Here is a 22,451-nt window from a genome sequence, read left to right on the forward strand (position 1 = left end):
TCTATTTAAGCCAATCTCTTTCATTTAAAAATTAGTAATGAAAATAATGTTTTTTTAAATTGTAAGGGTATGAAAATCTAAATTTATATGCATCTCAAAATTTTTCCTAAGGATAGCTTAGAATTAGCTAGTATGTCAATAAATGGAAACTCTTGGGAATCACTTTTTGAAAACAATTAAAATTTTTTTCATTAAAATAATTTTAATTGTTTTCAAAACCTTTTCTTTTGAGTTTGCATTTGGGATTTTAAATTCCATTTTCCATATATTTCCTAAGGAAGCGGTATTAATACCATATAGTCCCCATTACAAGTAAACACAAGTTTTAAAGGCTTCTAGAATAGGTTGGTACATATAAAATCTTCTCCAAGTCTTTATAAGACATGATTATAACACCAGAAATGATTACTTAACAAATAGCTTTGAGACTAATATCAGATAAGAAGGCCAAATTCCACAAACGTTTATACAGGCATGTGCTAGTTTGATCCTGACACCCACCCCGGGTGAAAACAGACCCAAACCTCCAGGGCTTCCTCAGGCCATTCAGAGAGGGACATCTTCATCTTCACACTGGGATGTGGCAGAGCAGCAGCTGGGCTAGAGCAACTAGCCAAAGCAACACCAAAGCCAACCAAGGCAACACCAGGACAAAAGTGTACTGGGGAGGTGATGAGGTTTGATTACGTCCATTATTCAAGCTGAGCAGTGACAAATGAATAGGATATATAGACCTGAATTAATAAAAAAAATATATAATTGTTCTTTTTCATGAAAGGGCTACTGTGGATAGCAGTTGGAAATACAGGGTTTCTGAGAAGGACACTTTCATATTCATCAGATTCTTTTTTTTTTTTTTTTGGTTAAAAGCCTAAGCCTAGTGTCTTCACTATAATGGTATCTGCCAGCACAAAAGTCAACAAACTCACAGGAGACAAAAGACATTCTTGGTTTGATTGCTCCTAATAAACTTCAGTGCTTCCAGACCACATAATGTCATAGAATTATTTGTAATGCTTCTTTAAAAGGGTGACAGGGTTCAGAAATAAACTACACATGGTAAGAAGAGCCTCCCATGGGTTATCCCTGCAAAATGAGTTGCAAGGCTTTGGGAGTGGTGGTGGTTTCCGGCCATTAGCGTTACTAATCAAGGCCAGCTTTGCATTTATGGGAATCTACACGATTCAGGATGATACATGCCATGCTCACTCCGGCAACCCTGCCTGATTTCTTCAAGGTTATGCTGAAACAAAACTTTTCTCCAATTATCTTTGATTGGAATGTTTCATTATTTTTATATATCCCTGAGATAAAGAGAGACCATGAAGTAGATGCATTAGGTCCATGGGTCGGTCACAAAATCATATTTAGTGCTTCATGTCACATAAAGCAATTACTGTCAACTCTCAATTAACCTCGTTACTGGAGGAAGCATTAGTGTAGAAAATGCAAATCCTAGATAACCCACCCGTGTCTCTCTGGCTGCCGTGGTTGCAGTTGGAGTAAGAGAGAGAGAAAGAGAAATAGAGGGCAAGCTAATGGGAGCACCAGGAGAAACTCAAGGGCCAAGAGGTTGCTTCAGGAAAATTTGAGCAGAGGTGATAAATTCAGGTGCTGCTCTTGGCTCCCTTTTCATGCCCAGCCATTGCCAGTTTGCCTGCACCATGAAGCAAAAAGTAACACTGCTTTCCCACTAAACTTCTGACTGACAAACAAAAGTATAAGACAGAAGAAGCCAGTAGATAGGAGCAAGGGACACACTCTGCAAGGTTGGCAGTCCCCAGCAGTCAGCATGGCAGAGCCGGGCTGGCCTCAGGGGACCACAGGAGCTTCAGAGCCCAGCTTTGCACTTTCCACCTGAGGATGCTCGAGCCATGCCCAGTGCTCCCCTGGCACAGGGAGGGGGCTTGGCTGTTTCGCCATTTAGGCTTTTGACTGCATCAAGCAAAATGGCAAACGTTGTTCACTTATAAATGTTATCATTAATCATTTGCACACATGACAAGCATTTCTATGCTTCAGATTCCTACAGGTCTAATAAAACTGTTATATTAATGCTATTCCATCCTTCCGCTGTGTAATCAGCCCTCCAGGCTGGGCATCTCCCTTCCAGGCCAGGAGCCACAAAAAGGGTAAAAATGAGGCTTCTTCAAGTGATTCCTCCTGGCATCGCTCCAGGCAGGGTTCATGTTTTATTAAAGGAGAAAGTCTTAAGCTATAAGAAATAAAACTACAGTGGGATTCTAGACCCTTCTGAGCAGCTAGGGAATGGAGAAAGGTACAGAAAGGACAGGAGGAGGTCTCTGAAGTCACAGCAAAGACATAGACACATTGGAAAGGAACGTTGGGAAATATCCTTAAAGAAAGATAGGTGAAAAAATCACAAAATGTTTTGATGAAGAAAAAATTGGGGGTTAAAATGCTTACACAGAGCAATATTTGTATCCTCTGTAAATATGACTTTGCAATAAAATTGATGGGGTCTGGTGAGAAGCCATTAACCAGGGGTTTTTTTTTTTTTTTTTTTTTGGCCTCAAAATGAATTTCTGTGTTTTAGAATGAGAAATGTGGTGGGAAATTGGGTAAATATAATAGATACAAAAAGTCACATGATGGAATAAGATAGAAACAGGAGAAACAGTGGAAAAACGTAAAGTGATTTCTAAAGAATATTGACCAAGACTCTTCTTAATATATTGGGAGGGGGGAAGAAAAGTAACTTTCTTTGAAAGTAGCTTCAAAAAGTTCACGAAAAATAATAGGCTAGTGACTATAAAGGGGAAAGTGACTCACAATAACTGGGAAGATTATGAAAACTGAAATAGTTGACTACAAAATATTAGTGAGCAAGAAAAAATGAGTTAAAGAAATCAGCAGGTTGCACATCTCTGATTCCTCATTTATTCTTTCGTTTCTTCTATGAATTTAAAGAGCACCGATCACCTCGTGTGCCGGGTGAACGGGAGGACCCAGGTGCAGCGCTGAGGGCCAGTCCCACTGTCAGAGCTTAGCCACCAGGGCAGGTGCACACACAGGCCATCAGAGTATGAGACTGTGACTTCCCTTAAAAAGGGAGTGGGTGGGGTGAAAGGTACTTTTATTCTTCTCCCTTCTTCCAAAGCATAGGCAAAACAACAAAAATAGTGAAATAGGGAGAAAAATATCAGATGTGACAAAACAAATAAGCAAGCAAAAAGGCCACCACTGGTTTTACTAGCCATGAAGCACACATGGGCTAAATTCAGGAAGGACACTAGTAGTTGACAAATGCCTCAGGTCTCAAGCAGGTGCAAAACATTTCCCCCAAAGGATGTCAAAAAAATACCTAAAAGGCATGTGCAATGAGTCTTTAAGGAGAGTGGCAAGATTTACAACATAATGGGAATTTCCACATAGGGACACAATTTGACACCACATAACCGGAAAGGCAGAGCTAAGAAAAAACATGCTAATCTTATGTTCCTATTTACTGTTTTTTGTTTGTTTGTTTGTTTGTTTGTTTGTTTGTTTTGTTTTGTTTTGGTTTTTTTTTTACTGCACTACTACTGTATTCTTTCTAGTTAATGAGTACTTCTAGAGGCAATGATGCTCCTATAGAAATTCTAAGGGAGTATGGAGTAAAAAACAAATTATACACACACATAGACTTAGCCTTTCTAGATAATTCTTTCATGCAGAAAATATGTCTTTACACTTTATGCAATGGGAATTTTTTATTAGATCACTATTCTGATTAGAAAGTATTTGAATTGCATAAGGCAAGTCTAAAGAAGGAAATATTAAATGATATGTAAAGCATTTAACGCTGTTATGTTACTCAACAGAATTTGAGAGATTTACTAGATGGCTTCAATCTGAGCACTCATTTACTTAGGTTTTCAGAAGACAATGATGAAGGAATGAGAAGAGAAGTGTGACCAGGTTATACTGCTCTCCTGGCCCTGTGTTGCTCTCTAGAGCTAAGGGTTATTCACTCAAGAAAACACAACTCAGCATGTAGAAAAAGCAATTCAGTGACAATCTGGGTCTTAGAGCAGCATGTAGGGGCCTCTGCCACCTACAGACCTGGCAAGGAGCCACTGGAAGGATTTATGAACAGCTTTCTGACTCTTCCTACAGTGGACCTTGGGCTTGGTTTATGAATTAGCCCACATCGCTGGGGCTTCTGTTTTCCCCAGAAATCAGCTGGCAAATGAAAGGTACAAATTTGAATTAAGTAACACACTCTTACTTATCCTCACAATTTGAGATAGACAAGAGTTTGCTCATCCTTCTCCTGGCTACTACACACAGCTTAAAATCTATAGAGTCTCAGAGGGCCTTTAAAGAAACATGGTTTATATGCAGACAATGGAAAATTAACAGACTTGTGAAGGAAGTTGAGCTATGGAGGGAACATTACTGAAAACAATGAAAATCAATGAAGCCAGAACAGACCTAAACATTAAGCGGCATTTACTTAAGTGATATGAGCTAATGGCACAGTTGGGTAAGTGAAGAAGCATGAGGTAATACTGATTTCCTTTCTCAAGTTCAACACTACTAGAATGGTCGATTTAAGGACCATACATTTCAAGTTTGGGCTGCTTAAGAAAAAGTTATGGGCTGAACTGGGTCCCTGACAAAGTTCATATACAGAAGTCCTAACCCCCAGAACCTCAGAATGTGACTGTATTTGAAGACAGGGTTTTTAAAGAGGTAATTAAGGTTAAATGAGGTCATGAGGGTGGGGCTCTAATCCCACAGGAATGGCAACCTTGTGAGAAGGGGGAGCAACCCCAGAGGCTCGCTGGCACAGGGAAAAGGCCGCGTGAGGAGGTAAGGAGAAGGCGCCCACCTGCAAGCCAAGGGGCGGGGACTCAGAAGAAAACAACTCTACTGACACCTTGATCTTGGACTTCCAGCCTCCAGAACTGTGAGAAAATACATTTCTGCTGTTTAAGCCATCCAGTCTGTAGTACTGGCAGTGCTAGCAAACTAATCCAGAAAGCCCCTATAATGAGGCCTTTTTTTTTTCCTCTTAGAAGTCTGAAATTAAACCCAAGTTTCTTTTGTGGCCAAATACATTCTATACCATACTCACAATCCCCACAGGAAAGGCCAACACAGCTAACATCCAGTCGCGGAGAGAGATGAGCTTCTTGAGTTGCCTCTCTTGCTCTTGGTTCCCACTTCCTCTGGTCAGAAGACTGGAAAGATCCGTTAGCACGCAGATGCCAAAAAAGACAGCCTGGATCACCTGTGGGTAGACAACAGCCGGCGTCAGTCAGTACGATCTGCAGAGACCCGAGCTGTGGAATAGCAAAAGCACCGCACGTTTGCAGCACGGCACATGGTAAGAAAGGACCAGAAGCGCATTTAAAGAGCTGGTCCCACAAACAGACAGGCATTTTCAACTTGCTATTATAGGTGAGAAAATTCATCTTGAAAACACTACTTCCAAATTTCACTCACCTCAGGACAAGTGCAAAACATGCACATGCACACACATCTAAATAGGCCCAACAGAAAGCAGTATCTGTTATCAAACAAGCATGTCCATTATTTTAAAGCATCATGTCTATGGCTGGTTATATTCATGAGTGAGCTTTGTTAAACATCTAAGAAGTGAAAACAAAAGGGTGAGGGTAGTCTGAATAACAAACAAGACAATGCGGTCCAAATGTGAAGAAACATTTCCTAGGTAGGCTTTAATCTTTTTAAGACTTAGACATTTTTCCAGCAAAGGAAATGGTAGAAAGCTGGGCCTCAAATCATAAAGAAATCAAATGAACAAAATACTCAAGACTCTGATACAGAGCAATTTTCTGTTGAACCAAATGACTTCCTCCTTGGTTTTCAATATTTATGAAATAAAACCTTTCCAAAGTAATATGAACATAGATATCCACACCATTTTGTCCAAAAAGGCTATTGGTTGTACCTTCCCAAATCTATTACAAATTCAATCACCGACATCAGCTATGTTTTCCTTGGACTATCATAGGGGGAGAACACTGAGGCAGAATATTGCAATACAGCTCAGCAAATGATAACTCAAATTATGGAAAGGGCAGAAAATGTATCCCCTGGGCTCAAAGTCATAACCACTTAGCAACAAAGATAGATTCAGGGGGGATTTTATGGCTTCTTCTACTGGAAATAGTTGACTGATGATACATTTGTAAAAGCTACAATTTTATTCATTACATCTTTAGAAAACATAACAAGGATTTTTGGGGAAGTTTCCACGTTGGCAATGGAAAGAGTCTGAGAGCTCTGTGGATAGGATCCTCACAAGGGAAGAAAGATCTTAAAAAGTACATGGTTCCATCCCTTAGCACAGCACTGGAACGCTTGAATTGTTAACTTAGACTTTTTTGGAGTTTCTTAAATCTTGCTATTATTAGTCAGTCTTAGAATAATGTTCTATTGTCTCCTCCTAACTCAGCCTGTCTTTAGCATCAATGACTTAAGGTTTATTGTCATTCTTTCTACAGCCAGAAAAACCAGAGTGGGAGAAGCTGAGAGACTGCCACAACTGAGAATGACACAATAGAAGTGTTGGCAAGAATCATATTTTGATAACCAGAAATAACTTAAATGACTCAAGGAATAATTTCATACTTTGGAAAATTTTCTATATCGTATCTTAGAACTTAAGATGCTTGGATCTCTATGTCAGGCATAATAGAGTTTGAGAAATTGGAGTGATCACACTGAGGAATAATAATCGCTATGCCAATCTGGCCACCGAACATATTAAAAGGTGTCCTATGTAACCAATAACCGGAGAAATGCAAATTGAGACCACAGTGAAATAGCATTTCTCATCAGTATAATTACTTACAATTTAATTTAATTTACAATTTAATTCTGACAATACTAAGTGTTACAAAGATGAAACAACCTGAACAACCTGAAAGCGTATGGTGGGAACGCAAATCTGGACAACCACTTTGAAGAACAATTGATGATATCTACACATGCTCTTTGACTTACAATGGGGTTATGTCCAATAAACCCATTGCAAATTGAAAGTATCATAAGTCAAAAATGAATTTAGTACACTGAACATACTGAACTTGATAGCTTAGCCCAGGCTACCTAAAATGTGATCAGAACACTTATATTAGCCTACGACTGGGCAAAATCATCTAACACAAAGCCTATTTTATAATAAAGTGTTCATGTCATGTAAATATTGCGCTGAAAGCAAAAAGCAGAATGACTGTATGGGTACTTGAAGTATGGTTTCTACTAAATGCATACTGTTTTCACACCATTGTAGCTGAAAAATCTTAAGTCAAACCATTGTAAGTTGTGGATGGTCTATAGTAATTTAAAAATGTATATACTCTATTTACTTAGTGACTTAACTATAAAGGGTATTCCCTAGAGAAACTCATACATGCATTGTGGGGGCTGGACCTAGAAAAAAGGATGGATGGATGGAAAGATAGTGAGCAGAGCAAAGTCAAGGACAGGCGAAACCGCCTACCCGAAGCTGCTTATCTGCTGTGTGCAAAGTTCACTTGAAAGCAGCTGACGTGTACAGATGTGAAAGAAGTTAGCAAACGGCCCAGACCTTTGTCCTCCAGCTAAGTTCTCTGTTCTGAGAATTATCAGCTGATATCTACATATCTTGTTCCTTACCTGCAAAGAGCTATCTATGCTCACTTAAGTTTCTGCATCCTTGTTTACTCCCTGACTTCTTACATGTATCCTTGGTAATAAATACAGGAAAGCCCTTAGCTGAGGAGGCCATTTTCTCCTTTAGACTTTGGTCTCTCCCTTTCTCTCTAAACACCATGTGTTACAAGTAATTATTCCTTTGCCACCAAACCTTGGAGCGAAAAGCTGCCGCTACATGTGAATATCAGTCACATCTATTGAAAATTCATTTCAGCATTCCATGGCTTCAAAAAAGTTGAAACAATCTATATGTTTCTTAATAGCTGTCTGTATAAATAATTCTGCTATATTCATACAATGGAATGCTAAGCACATATACAGTTTTAATTTTCACAACAAAACATTAAACAAAAAAAAGGAAACCAGAAAAGAATGGTATTTTTGGCATTAAAATAAATTTCAAAACATGCAAAGATAAATTTAACAATACAGGTTTATAAAGTAAAATATTAAGAAATGCACGGGAATTAATAATACTGTTTGCAGGTCCCTCTGGAGAGAGACTGGGGAAAGGACACAAGGGCTTCAATTGTCTTGATACTATTTTAGTTTTTAAGTTGGTGATGGGCATATTAAAGTTTACTGTATTATTCTCTTTGTACTTCATTAATATGAAATATTTCCAAATAACTTAATAAAAGTTTTAAAAGGATAGTTTTTATACTTTGGGGATATATAATAGTTAGATAGTATCTTTCAAATCCTTTCCTTCCAAACCAGTATCCCCTAATTTTAAAGACTGGCTAATAACAGCAGTATTTGGGAAGCTCAAGAAGCCTAGTGACTTCATTATATGTAAAAATTCTGCAGGATTTTTATTCACAGGCAAAGGAAATAGAATATTGGTAATGATAAAGTATAAATATCTGGATACCGTTGATTTGTTTATTTAGCCTGTGAAATAAGCACACTTGATGGTGGATATGCCCAAGAAAGAAGGTTCTAGTTAAAGCTATTCTAATACCTTCCAAAGCAAGTGAATTCACTACCACTGTTAAAAACTCCATGATATAGTAACTGGTACCAGATTTGCCGTCCCGCTATAAACAACTAGATATCTGGACTAAATATATGAGTCAATTTTTTCAGATATTAGACTTTTTATTCTGTAATCAGTCCAGAGAAATCTTTTTTTTTTTTAAAGGACTCACCAGATGAAGTCAGGCCCACTTTGGATAACCTTCCTTTTGCCATATAAAGTAATGTAATCACAGGAATGATCATATTCAGAGGTTCTTCTCAAACTTAATTGGAGGCAACTATACAAAGGTGAGTGTCTTTTGGGGTCGTCATAAAATTCTACTTACCACAAAATGCAGGCTAAACAATTATCAGAGCTCACTCAGGGTAGGGAGGTATTCAAGTTCTGACCAATCAAATAGGAGAGGCCTTGTTAACAACAACAGGCATTCAACAGAGACCCAGGAAGTTTCATGACTAAATAGTGGCACTAAAATAGCCCTGGAATAAAGGGTAGTATAGATCCATCCCAACAATACTTAAAAAGAAGACTAAAAAATCAAGCTGATTTATAATTTAAATGCTGACAAAACCAAAATTCTACATTCTTTAAAGGAAAACAACAAAATCCAGACTTTCAGAAACACAGCACACAATGTCTAACATCCAATAAAAAATTATTAAACATGCTAAGAAGTAGGAAAATATCCTTAACCAAGAGAAAACCATTCAATTAAAAACAAATTCAAGCCGGGCGCCGTGGCTCACGCCTGTAGTCCCAGCTACTCGGGAGGCTGAGGCGGGCGGATTGCTTGAGCCCAGGAGTTTGAGGTTGCTGTGAGCTAGGCTGACGCCACGGCACTCACTCTAGCCTGGTCAATAAGCGAGACTCTGTCTCAAAAAAAAAAAAAAAAAAAAAAAACAAATTCAGAAATTACAGAAATATTCAAATTAGCAGTTATTAAATAGCTAAATTAAATAAGTTCAAAAAGTTAAACAAAGATGAAAATAATGAGAGAAATAAGACATTAAAAAGAACTAAACATTTAAAAGTTAAAAATACATTATCTGAATTTAAAAAGTCACTATATTGGAATAATAGGAGATTAGACCAGCAAAGAAAAAAATTTTAAAAAACTGAATACATAAACTTTCCAAAATTAATCATAGGAATAAAAAAGATTTTAAAAATTAATAGAACTTCAATGAACTGTGAAAATATATCAAACAGTCTAATATATGCATATTTGAGCCCCAAAGGAGAGGGGGGGTGGTCATGTAGAAAAAAATATTTGAAGAAATAACAGCTGAAGGTTTTCCAAATTTTCTGAAAACTGTACGCCTAAAGATCCAAGAAGCTCAACAGTGGAATATACACAAAGAGAACCACATCACGATACCTTGTGCTAAAATTTTTTGAAATCTGTGAGGAAGGGGAAATTTTAAAAGCCACTGGAAGAAAAAAGATACATCACATGTACAAAAATAAAGATAAGAATTAACATAGATTTCTTGTGTAAAATAATCCAGGACAGAAAACAATGGAATGACATCTTTAAAGTCACATAAGGGAGAAAAACCTGTCAGAGGTGAAAGACTTCTTCAAGTAGAAGCTGACAGAATTCATTGTCAGTAGACTTTCACTGCAAGAAATGCTAAAGGAATAAAAAAATGATACCAATATAATGTAAAACCTATACAAAGCCATAACAATTGCTGAAAAATAGTAAATATGTGGATAAACATAAAATATTTTTATTTTTCTAATTTTTAAGTTTATTAAAGATAATTGATGATTTAAAAAAATATAATTATATTGTGAGGTTTTAAGAATATTTAAAAGTTAGGCAGGCATGGTGGTGCATGCCTGTAGTCCTAGCTATGTGTGGGAGGCTGAGGTGGGAAGATACCTTGAGCCCAGAAGTTTGAAGCTACAGTGAGCTGTGATTGGGCCACTGAACTACAGCCTGGATGACAGAGTGAGACCTTGTCTCTAAATAAATAAATAATTTTTAAAAGGAATATTTAGAAGTAAAATTTATGACAACAATAGCATGAAGGATGAGAGAAAAAGTGGAAGGTATACAGTTGTAAGGTTCTTACATTATACAGCAAGGTGTACAATATTAATATTTGGCAGCAGACTGTGATAAGTTAAAGATGCATGTTATAAACCATAGGTCAACAACAATTTTTCACTTAGCAGTTTTTTAAGTCAGAAGCCCTGGTGGATTACTCTGGGTTCTATGCTCAGGGTACCACAACACCAAAATTAATGTGTTGGCCAAGCTGGGCTCTTATTTGGAAGCTCAAGTAAAAGATCTAGTTCCAAGTTCATTCAGATTGTTGGTAGAATCTAGTCCACTGAGACCATAAGACAGAGATTAATGTTTCTTTATTGGCTGTTGGCCAGGGTCACTCTCAGCTCCTTGCTTTCCACATGGTCCCTTCCATCTTCAAAGCCAGCAAGAGAATGTTGAATCCTTCTGATGCCTTGGACCTCTGTGACTTTCCTTTCTGCTTTCCTCACCTGTCACTGGCATGAAAAAGCTCTCTCTCTTTAAGGCTTGTGTGATAACAGCAGGTCCACCTGGACAGTGTTCCTTTCTTAAGGTCGACTGTGCCATATATCATAATATAATCAAAGGAATTATATCTCATTATATTCACAGGTTCCCAGGATTACAGTAGGACACCTTTGGGGGCCATTTTGGAAATTCTATCACAGCTAATAAGCCAACAGTGGAAATAAAATGAAATACTAACAATATTAAATTAATACAAAAGATGTCAGAAACTGAGGAAAAGGGACAAAGAACAGATGGGACAAAGAGAAAACAATAAGATTATCAGACTAAAACCCCAAATCTCTATAATTACATTAAAGGTAAATGGTTTAAGCCCTTCAAATAAAAGGTAGAGACTGTCAGATTAGATTTAATAAACCAAAACCAATAAACCAAAACAAGCATGTAATTATAAATATAGTTGATTAAAAGTAAATGAATGCAAACAGTAATCATAAGAAAGCTGAAGTAGTTATACTAAGAAATATTACCAAAAATAAACATTTCACAATGATAGAATGGTCAAGTCATCAAGAAGGCATAATGATCTTAAATATGTATGCACCTGATATCAGACCTTCAAAATAGAGGAAGAAGAAACTGATTTAACATGGTGCTAAATTTCTCAGGAAATGTTTTTTATATAAATAAGTAATACACTGATTCCTGGGAAACATGCTTTTATGAAGATTTAAAAAGAAAGAAATAGGAATAAGAGGAAAACCTTAAAATGGAAAAAAAAAGTGGGGAAGACAAAATATCCTATTCTGTGCAGAGGAGAAAAATAAAACTATTTCTGTAAATATATATGTAATAATATAAACAACACTTTGTCAAATTTGAATGTACAAATGAAGTCTTATATTTTCTGTAGTTGATTCATCTTTTTTTTATCCAGTGGTGTCATCTAACATAGCAAAGTGCTCACAGTTACCTGGTGGCTACTCTATCGCTCTCTGTAGACGTTAGCTCTCCTCTGCTTGCTACTATAGTGTGGCCCCACCTCACCTGAACTGCTCTGGAAGACTTCCCCAAAGAGAGAGTACGTGGAGGTCAGGGAAGGGAGGTACCACAAAAAGATTTTCTCCTAGCTTCTAAACTCAAGGAGACAGACAAGGAATTTTTGGGTTTTGTTATTGTTTCTTTAACTCACATTGATTAATACTCAAAACATGTCTAAAAATTATGAAACAGTCTATATCGTTCCCTGGAGAGAAGCATAAACTCACTTTTAGTTATTTGCTTACTTAAGTAGCAGTTTGCCAATACTATTAAGCCACTTGAGAATTCTGCCACTTATTAGAGTTTGATTTGAGCTGACAGTTAACAAATCCCATTAGAGACATTTTTTTATGTGTGTTCTTCTGTTGCCTACATGTATCCTGCCATCCATTGCAACTTCAAATTCACTAAATTAATTGTTAAAAATGTAAAAGTTATAAGAGATGCACAAGTGGATTACCTTGAAGTATTATTCGGCCCCAGCCACTCTGCAGAGCTGGCACTTCCAGACCATCAACTCAGCATGACACACACATACACCATCTGGCTTAGAATTCTTACCAGGCTGGTTGCTCTTATTATTTTACATCACATGTAGAAATGAAGTGGTCAAATGTATCACATCTCTCCAAGAAATATAAATAGGAATAGGTCAGAATGAAAAAAAAATCCCAGAATATTTTGGAGTTGCTCAGTGTTTGTTCCTCTAAAATGCTTTCTACTGTTTAATTCCTTCTGCATCTTTTCCCCAACTCTCAACTCTCCCTGTCAGGAAATTATAGCTCATTTACTGAATCATTTTAGATTTAGAGTTCATTTTCACAAGTATGGAATTGTACCAAATTCCATTCATGTATTTATCTTTTTAAAGAAATGACTGGTTTTGATTAAATTAATTTAATATTCTTTTTCTTTTCTTCTCTGGAGTGCACTAAACTAGTACAATTCTCTGTACTGTAGGAAAAATTCATTAGAATTCCACCATTTATGCCTAAACATATATAATATAGCTTATCCAGAATAGGCTTCATTTCATTCCGTTATATCAACTTCAATATCCTCCATTAAATTTTTAATGTTATTGAAGCTGTCATCTATATATCAAGTTATGCCATTACTTTAATTAGTGTCTAATTTGTACATTTCTACCTCACTGACTAAACTCAGGCAAGACACAAGAATGTACCAAAGTAGGAAGGGTGGCACATTAAGTAAGAAATGGAATCATTATTTTTATGAATTTTAAAAGGCCAGAATATAGCTGTTTTGACCTTTAGGCATAAGATTTTCAGTGACTGGTATCTATGGTATTCTACATTTGAGTATGTTATACTTTCATAAAATTAATGAAAGAGCACAATAATATCTGTTTTATCAATTGTGCATATTTTCAAGTTGATTTTAGACACAGCAGAGAGAAGAAACAAGAAGATGGGACCCTGAGAAGGGTAGGAATGGAAACTGGGGTGACATGGACCATGGAGTGAAGGAAAAGTGGAGAGAACAGATGGGAAGGAGGCAGTGAAATTCATATGGGTGTCATGCAGAAAGGCTAGGGGAGTCCCCATATGAGGATAAGAGCATTAATTAAAGGGGAAATGATAAGTAATGAAAAATCTACCCAGTCTCTTTTCTAACTAGAGAACATAAAGTGTTACTTGATGTTGAATAAATATGTATGTAATCCAGAGAATAGTAGAATAGATAGAACCATCCTATTTGTCTAGAAATACATATGATACATACATACATAACATACATGGGAAATGTCAGAGAGAGTAATTTCTCATATGCAGAAAGGTAAGTAACACATTTGGGGAAATGTGAGCTCAAGACTTTCCTCTATCTCACCTATATCACATATAAGATACTTTAGAGCATAAAAAGTTATTTTGTTTTCAGTTCATAAAACTTTCAATTCAGTTCTTGCTGGAAACCAACCTATGGCAATATCTTGTTTGGTGCAAACTAAATTTGAATGAAGGAGTTAAATAACTTGTGCAAAGAATATCAGAGCCATAAAATAGCAGTACCATAAAACACCATCTTCAAGGGATTCCCCTCCATTCCACAAATATCTTACTTTTTAACAGTGTGTAATTCCTTCTCCCTGTTACCAAGATCAAGAACAAATGCAGAGTGTAATTCAGCATCACGAACCAGTGACTCAGTATGAAATCAAATGAGTAAACTCTGCAAGGATTTCCTTTGCCTGTGTTTCCAGCACCTTCCTTGACTGAAACATCTGAACACCCTGTAGCAATTTTAGAGCCAGGGGAGGCCATCATCAGTTACTTGACGTTGGTGATCAGTGACATGTTTGAATGCTACACTGTAGAGAAATCAAGGCACTGAAAAGGACCACAGGGCTCTCTCTGCCTCCCTCATCCACTGAGACTGTGCCCATCAGATGCACTGCCCAGTGGATTACCTTCGACTACCCTTAGAGGGAAAGGGCCTGGCCAGCCAATATGGCCCTCTCACTCTAATGGACATAAATCTATTTTTCTCAATCTGTCACGTAAGTTATGTGTTTTACGCCCAAGCTTTTTCAAGGAACATTCACCACAAACATTTTCGAAGAGACAGGTTAACTGCATCATCAAGTGTGTGGTCTGCAGAATGTGATTTAGAATCCCTGTCCCTGTGCACAGACATTTACCTCATACTGCTCCCTCTCATTGCTGAAAATCAACAAAGTAAGCCATAAGTCACCACTGGCAAGCAATCCATTCAAACAAAAAGAAAGAAATAATTTGCTACAATATCACATAATTGCTTTCAGTGTATAAGTAGCAAGAACAGTGATCTAAAGAAGGCACTGGATATACTTCACAAAGTAATGGGTACAATCATGTTATGTTCCATCCACAACCTGATGAGAGTACAGCAGGGACCTTTCCAGAGACTCCATTCTAACCAGCAAATAGTAATAGAAAATTCTGTTTTCTATTCACTGTGTGCTGACTGTGCCTCCCCGGCTCCATGGTTGGGACCCACATGGCTACTATGAGCTACTCAGTAATTTTATAAGCTTAAAGGGTTTTAAACTATTAATATTAACACGAACTCTTTCTGAACACTGAATTAAACATAGCATTGATTTATTTAACAAATATCGATTACTATGTACAAAGCACTTAGCAAATTACTAATGCAGAAATGCAGACTATTAAATGATTGTGCACTACACTGCAAGTGTCAGTATGCTTAGAAGTGCCTACCATCTATCCTTGCTAAATATATGATATCTAGATTTAAGCACAATAATAGTGATGAGCAATTACTGAATGAAAAAGATATTGCATCTTTAATACCGTAAATCTGTTCTAAAATGCACTAAATTTTCTAACATTGTAATATGTATTTTATCCCACTAGATTTCTACTCATGGTGACAATTTACCTCTGCAAATGATGACTTAAGTGCAAAAAACAATCATTAGTGAAAGAGCTAGATCAATTTGAAACCTAAATAAGATGTAAAGAGAACTCTATAGGGTACCCTGAAGCTCAGGGAGATACCCAAGAAATGCAAAGCTTGGAAGAGGCCTCCCTCCCCAAGGATAGGCTTCAGGCCCCACTGGAGAAGATGAGATGCAGTGTGCTGGATGGCAGAGAAGTTCTCTGGGTCACCCAGGCAAGCTCTGGTCCACAGCCACAGGGCAAGCAGGAAGCAGCTGTCCCAGGTGCAGGTGAGCCACTGCTGATGAGCACATGCCTGGATGGAGTTCAGGGACCACTGTGGGCTGGAGACCTGGAGCATGTGGTATCCTTGCTGGGAAGGCTGCAGGGCGGTGACTAGATCAGAGTGGGGCTGTGACGTCACTAAGGAAGTGCATGTATCCCTGCCTGAGGCTGGGGCAGAGCAATACAGGGCGTCCTCACACCTTCACCACTGACCAGCAGGGCAGCAGCTGGCACCCGTAAGAGAAGCCCTTTCTCTTGCAGTGTCCCCTCAGAACCTTCTACTGAGAAAGCTCGGCATCAGCCTCACTGTGAAGGAGAAATGCTCCCAAAGGCCAGTCCACTATGGAAGAGCAGGTGTTGAAGGGTGATTTGGAGCTGACAGACGATACATGTGACCTCACCTAATTCACCAGGACTGCACTCATTTTTAGTAGCACTGCTGACATCATTTCAGTTATTCTTACGTAATGCAGACGAATCACTGATGAACATTTTATTTAATTATGCAGACTAGCAGTCTGAACCCTATCCGCTAACGTCTGGCCACTCAATTATTTTCTATCCTCTCCCATAAATAGTAGATCAGGAAAACCTATGGAGGCATTATCCTAATATTTTAAATATGGCAGCACATTCAAAGTGGTCTAATTTACTACTATTAATAATATGTGATAATTGTGTTAGATAGAGAAGGCTGAAGTGAATGGCCAAAGAAAAATTTCATCTGGATATTATAAATTAACCAATCTTTACCACAACTTTCTTATTCATATCAGAATTGTTGGTAATGAAACAAAATCAGAAAACAACCCAAACGTGCACATCATCAACCACAGATAAGTAGAGGTATTAAAAGAATAATATACAGCAGTGAAAATAAATTGCCTCAAGTAGCAAGTACCAACATGAATGAATTACACAAGCATAAATTTGAACAATAAAAGCAAGCTGAGAAAGACTGAAAAAGTATGATACTATTTAAATAAAGTTCTAAAAGAAATGAAAAAACCTATAATATTAACCCAGGAATCCATATATGGTAAACTATAAGGAAAAGCAAGGCAATGGTAATAATAAAACCCTATGCATAGCCACGTTAGAGTCCTGACTTCCCCTAGTCCAATGTACAGTCTCATGCCACCTTTTGTTTTTTACCACTCGATTCAAGTGTAATGAAATCATCATTACTGCTGCCAGTTTATAAGTGTCTGCCTCTCATGCAGGTACATGAGGGTAGGATTTCATTTTAGTTCAGTATGACATCGCTAGAGCTCAGCAAACATCTGGGATGTAGTGTTAATACACATTTACCAATTATAGATGTAATAATGGTGGTGAAGACAGCTGAGTGGAGTGGGAGGGGACCTGACATGGAACTGATAGAAGGATGGCTAGGAAATGCTGAGGCCCTATGAGGAAGGAGACCACAGAGCTGTATTTCCACTGACCTGCACTGTTACATTATTGTTTTTCCAATAGTGCTCAGTGCCTTTGTTATAGGGAATGTAAACGGAAACTAGCGGGTCTGAGGGTCTGCAAGGCAAGCCCAGCAAGACACTGGGGCAGTGAGGGGGTCCAGAGACGATAATTAGGGATAGATTATGGGGCTTGGAATGGTTAGAGGGAAACATGAGATGAGGAGAGAACAGAGCGCTGGGACAGGTGACAGGTGCGGTGGGAGGGAAACAACTGAAGGATGGAAGGCTGTGGTCCCAGAAGGAGCCAGAGGCCAACTGTCCTCAATGACAAAGAGATCTAGGGGTGGCCATGGCAGTAAACTCCTGGGTGGATGAGATAAAAGTCAGCAGAGTTGAGGAGAAAAAACAACTATAAAGAATGAATCTCACGTACAAATTATGTTATTGTAAATTATGGAGCAAAATAAAGTTAAGAAAAAGTTGAATCAAAATACAAAGAAATATAGGTTCTAAAAATATAGTTTTTATAAATCTATCAATTAAGTACATAATTATTATATGTCTGTTTACAAATCAATGACTAGTAACTGAGTATCTTGCATCAATAGAAATATAAACAATGGCATATTTCTTTTCACTTACATTAAAGTAACAGATCTCCTTTTGATTTTGCCACATTTCTATTCTCATAAACATACACGGTGTATGTTTAAATGCTAATAAAAATCTATTATTGATACCGAGCCCAGGACAGAATATTTCAGGAGATATGCAAAGCGCAACTTCTCTTTTGTGACTTCAAAATATTCTAAGTGAAATCTCTTCAAATATAGAATCAATAAAGTTGTACATGGACAGAGTAATAAAAATATTTTTTGATGAATATACCCCATAAAAGATAGAGCTGGTCTCATCACTTTTGTTGTGGATGGAAAAAAGAAGACACATCCAAAATTCTCTAGCGAAGTTCCAACAGGTAGTAATAAAAACATAAAAACATTTCTACTTCTGAAAGCAATATTCATCTGGAAAATTCTCCTAAGAGAAACTAATCCAATACCCATTCATCAAAAAGTCAAATAAAATTTAAAAGTCTTAATTCAGTAAGAAATAACATTAAGAACTCTAAGAACTCAGAAAACAGAAAATATATAATTTATGTTGCTTTATAAGGTACATTAATTTTGAAAACTATCAACAATTTCCACCAGAATAACAAATAAACAAAAAATTATTTGCTGTTAGTTAGAAATTAGAATACATACTAAAATTTATATTAAATTTTAAAGATAGCTAGGAAAAACAAGTTGATGTAAAAGTTGGTATGGCATACTAAATTTTATAAAAAGATGTTTATAAATATCTAAGTGATTCCAAATAAGATTTTCCTTAAAAAAGTCTTTAAAAACTCAGAATCATTAACAACAACATTATTTGAAATGATTACCACAGATTTTACCAGTAAAAAAATCAAATATTTATGGTTTATGAGTGGTTAGGATTTGAGTAAGTGGACCTTTCTACCAGGGGCCAGAGAGCCCTTGGTTGCTAACCAGACATACACTGGAATTGTTCCTGGCAAATGGTTTTATTTTTTTATGTTTATTTCAAAGTATTACTGGGGTGAAAATATTTTTGGGTACATGGATCATTTTTGTAATGCTTGAGTCAGGGTTAAAAGTATGCCTGTCACCCATCCCCTCATTCTCCCTGTCCCCTGCTTGATTTCCAATGAGTTTTACTTCTCTCTGTGTACCTTTGTGCTCATCAATTAGTTTCAATTTAATAGTGAACACATGTGGTGTTTGTTTTTACATTCTTTAGATACTTCACTTAGGATAGTGGCCTCCAGTTCCATCCAAATTGTTGCAAAAGGCATTAAGTCATCCCTCTTCACAGCTGAGTAATATTCCATGGTGTATATACATATATACACACTCCATTTTGTTAAGCTACTCATGAATTGATGGGCATTTGGGTTGATTCCACATCTTTGAAATTGTGAATTATGCTGTAATAAACATTTGAGTGCGGGTATCTTTTTGATAAAATGATTTCTTTTCCTTTGGATAGATACCCAGTAATGGGATTGCTGGATCAAATATAGTAGGTCGACTTTTAGTTCTTTGAGGAATCTCCATACTGTTTTTCATAAACGTTGTAGTAATTTGCAGTCCCACCAACAGCATATAAGCATTCCTTTCTCTCTGTATCCATGCCAGCATCTATTATTTTTGGACTTTTTAATAAAAGCCATGATGACTTGGGTAAGGTGATATCTCATTGTGGTTTTAATTTTCACTTCCCTGACGATTAGTGACATTGAGCATTTTTTCATATGTTCATTGCTAGAAAATGGTTTTAATAGCTTCTCCAGATAGCTAACAGTGATATATTTATGGCAATTTTGCCTATAGGTAAAGAAAGAAGGAAAGATAGAAGGAAGAGAGGGAGGAATAAAGGGAGAGAGGAAAGTAAAGAAAGGAAAGGAACAAAATGATCTTTGGGAGGACAGCTTTATGTACTGGAAAGTTGTAATGTGCTCAGAGACTTTAAAATATATATATATATATATATATATATATACATGATATATATCTATCTATACATTACATGATATGTTCAACTTGATCAGAATGTAGCAGCTGAAGGTTGACATTTCAAACTGGTAAATGCTGTCAGAAATCACATCATTGATAATATAGTGAGCAAATAAGAGTAACTCTACCCATCTTTTCTATCATAACTGACATTGGATGCTACAGCTGAATTGAACATATTATCTAAAGGTGTTCTTCAAATTCTGCCAAATTTACAGATAGTCTATGAAGAAGCTTACATGTGGCACATACAACATCTACCTCTGTTATTAAAAAACACAAACAAACAAACAAATATTACTGATGCTGCATCCGGGACAGAATGTTTCAGTAGATATACAAAGCCCAGCTGTTATTTTGTGGCTTCAAAATATCCTGAATGAAATCTCCTCAAACATAGAATTAGAAAAGTCTTTCCTTTTAGTGGCATTATTTTTTGTTATGCTGTGCACTGAATAGGGGTTACAGACAGGGACCAATGCTTCTGTCCAAGATCCTTTATCCAGGAAGAAGCCCGAAACCTGAAACATTGGATGTAAGGATAGGCCCCTTACATAACTGAGTCCAAAGTGTCCATGAGCTACTGCAAACACATAACTGTTCTCTCTGTCTTCAGCGAAGGTTCTGCAGTTTTGTAAAGCCCACCTTGCCTCCGGTGTACAGAAAGCCCTAGCACTTTGGTGCCATTCCCTTCCAAAGTATGCATCCATTACAGTTAGTACAAGCTGCCTGTGCACTCTTGGACTAGTTAGTATTTGTTATACACAACTCAGAAATGGATTTCATTCCACTTATCCAAGTATTACCCCACATAGATGGATACCTCTTGAAAGGGAGGCATACTTTGCAAAGTATTATACTTTTGAATTGCTTAGCCATTAAGAATCTCTAATTTAAAGAGATGCATTGCAAGGATTATGATATGTTTGATATTTAAATTGAACATATATGGACAAAAATCTAGGTTCCCCAGGTAGCCACATTGCTCCTAGACATGATCTGTGAAATTTGTTAGTAAGTGATAAAGACACTATGTACTATGAAAGTCTTTCTTTGGGACACTCTCTAGAAACCCTGTATAGGAATTGTTTGGCACTGTATAGGAATTTTTAAATTTAGGTCACTCAAGGCCCTCTTTGTTGTAAAACTCTTAATAGGATCTTCTCATTTATTAACTCGTAAACACTATTAATCATAAGACAACATAAATGTTAAGTCTTTGGGTTATGCTACTAATTTCTGTTGATTGAATAAATACAGTGGAAAAGCTCTCTACACATAAGTAATTGCTAACAGAATGGCTGATCAAACTATTTTCTAAAATGTGTCTTTCTGAAACTGAGAAATACTGGCCCATGGCTTAAGTCCAATCCACAGGTATTTTTTTTTTACCATAATGTTAAAAATTTGTGCATAATGTACATGTTCATTTCAGTAATATTTTAATCTCTGTGGACCTACATTCCTTTTGTGCTTTTCTTTTATTAGTGAGTTTGCATGTAGTAATCTCAAAGGCCAATATCACCATGTCTGCTTAAATACTGTTGTGAAGCAGAGCTGCATATAACCCGCTCCAGTGGTACCCAAATTATTTTGTGCCCGAATCAATCCCTGATAGGAAAATATCTTAAATCTTTCCAGTCATGCAGACAATATTTAGTAAAAAGATACAATGTTTTTGGCAGTGAACGTAGTGAACAGGGTAAAGGCTATATCTGAAATGTACCCCAGTCAAATTTTCTACCAAAAGTCATGATATACCACATTTTCCCCAAAATCCATAATAGTTATAAGCATCATCTGTATGGTAGTTTACCACAGGCTCAGTCATTGGACCTCATCTCTTTTCTAGCTGCAATCATCACCTTAGAGATCTGATCCTGTCTCCTGGTTTTGGATACCACCTCTAGGATAACGATATCCACATTTACCATTTACATCTTTAAACTGGAACTCCAACTACTTACTCGAGGTCTGCGTTTGAATGTCAAATTGGCATCTCAAACCTAAATTGAACTCTTCATGTTCCCTCACAAATCTGCTCCTCCCACAGTCATCGTCATCTCAACCGACAGCACCTCGGGTTTTACAGTGATGAGCCCCAAACCCTGCTAATGCCATTTATCAGCAGATCCTGTTGGCTCTACCCTAAACATTTACCTCCAGAGAAGAAATCGGTATATCAAAGGGATACCTGCACTCGCATGTTTGTAGCAGCACTATTCACAAGAGCAAAGATACGGAATCAACCTAAGTGTCCATCAATGGATGAATGGATAAAGAAAGTGTGGTGTATATATACAATGGAATACTATTCAGCCATAAAAAAGAATGAAATCATGTCACTTGCAGCAATGTGGAACTGGAGGTCATTATGTTAAGTGGCATAAGCTAGACACAGAAAAGCAAATACTTCATGTCCTCACTCATATGAGGGAGCTAAAAAATGATCTCACGGACATAGAGAATAGAATGACAAATACCAGAGACTGGGAAGGGTATGTGGGTGGAGGGGAGGATGAGGAAAGGTTATTTAATGGT

At 37.1% G+C, this 22,451-nt stretch overlaps 1 protein-coding gene across 4 annotated transcripts in view; it reads right to left on the bottom strand.

Annotated features, from left to right (window-relative positions):
- Positions 1–22,451, bottom strand: part of AIG1 (androgen induced 1) — a 229,551-nt gene that overhangs the window by 171,297 nt on the left and 35,803 nt on the right. For all 4 annotated transcript variants that reach the window (XM_012759727.3, XM_012759729.3, XM_012759726.3 and 1 more), the window contains exon 2: positions 5,084–5,239. In XM_012759727.3, the coding sequence (XP_012615181.2) occupies positions 5,084–5,239 (156 nt within the window). The remainder of the gene's footprint in view (positions 1–5,083; positions 5,240–22,451) is intronic.

Source organism: Microcebus murinus, chromosome 5, assembly GCF_040939455.1.
Source record: "Microcebus murinus isolate Inina chromosome 5, M.murinus_Inina_mat1.0, whole genome shotgun sequence".
Lineage (NCBI taxonomy): Eukaryota > Metazoa > Chordata > Mammalia > Primates > Cheirogaleidae > Microcebus > Microcebus murinus.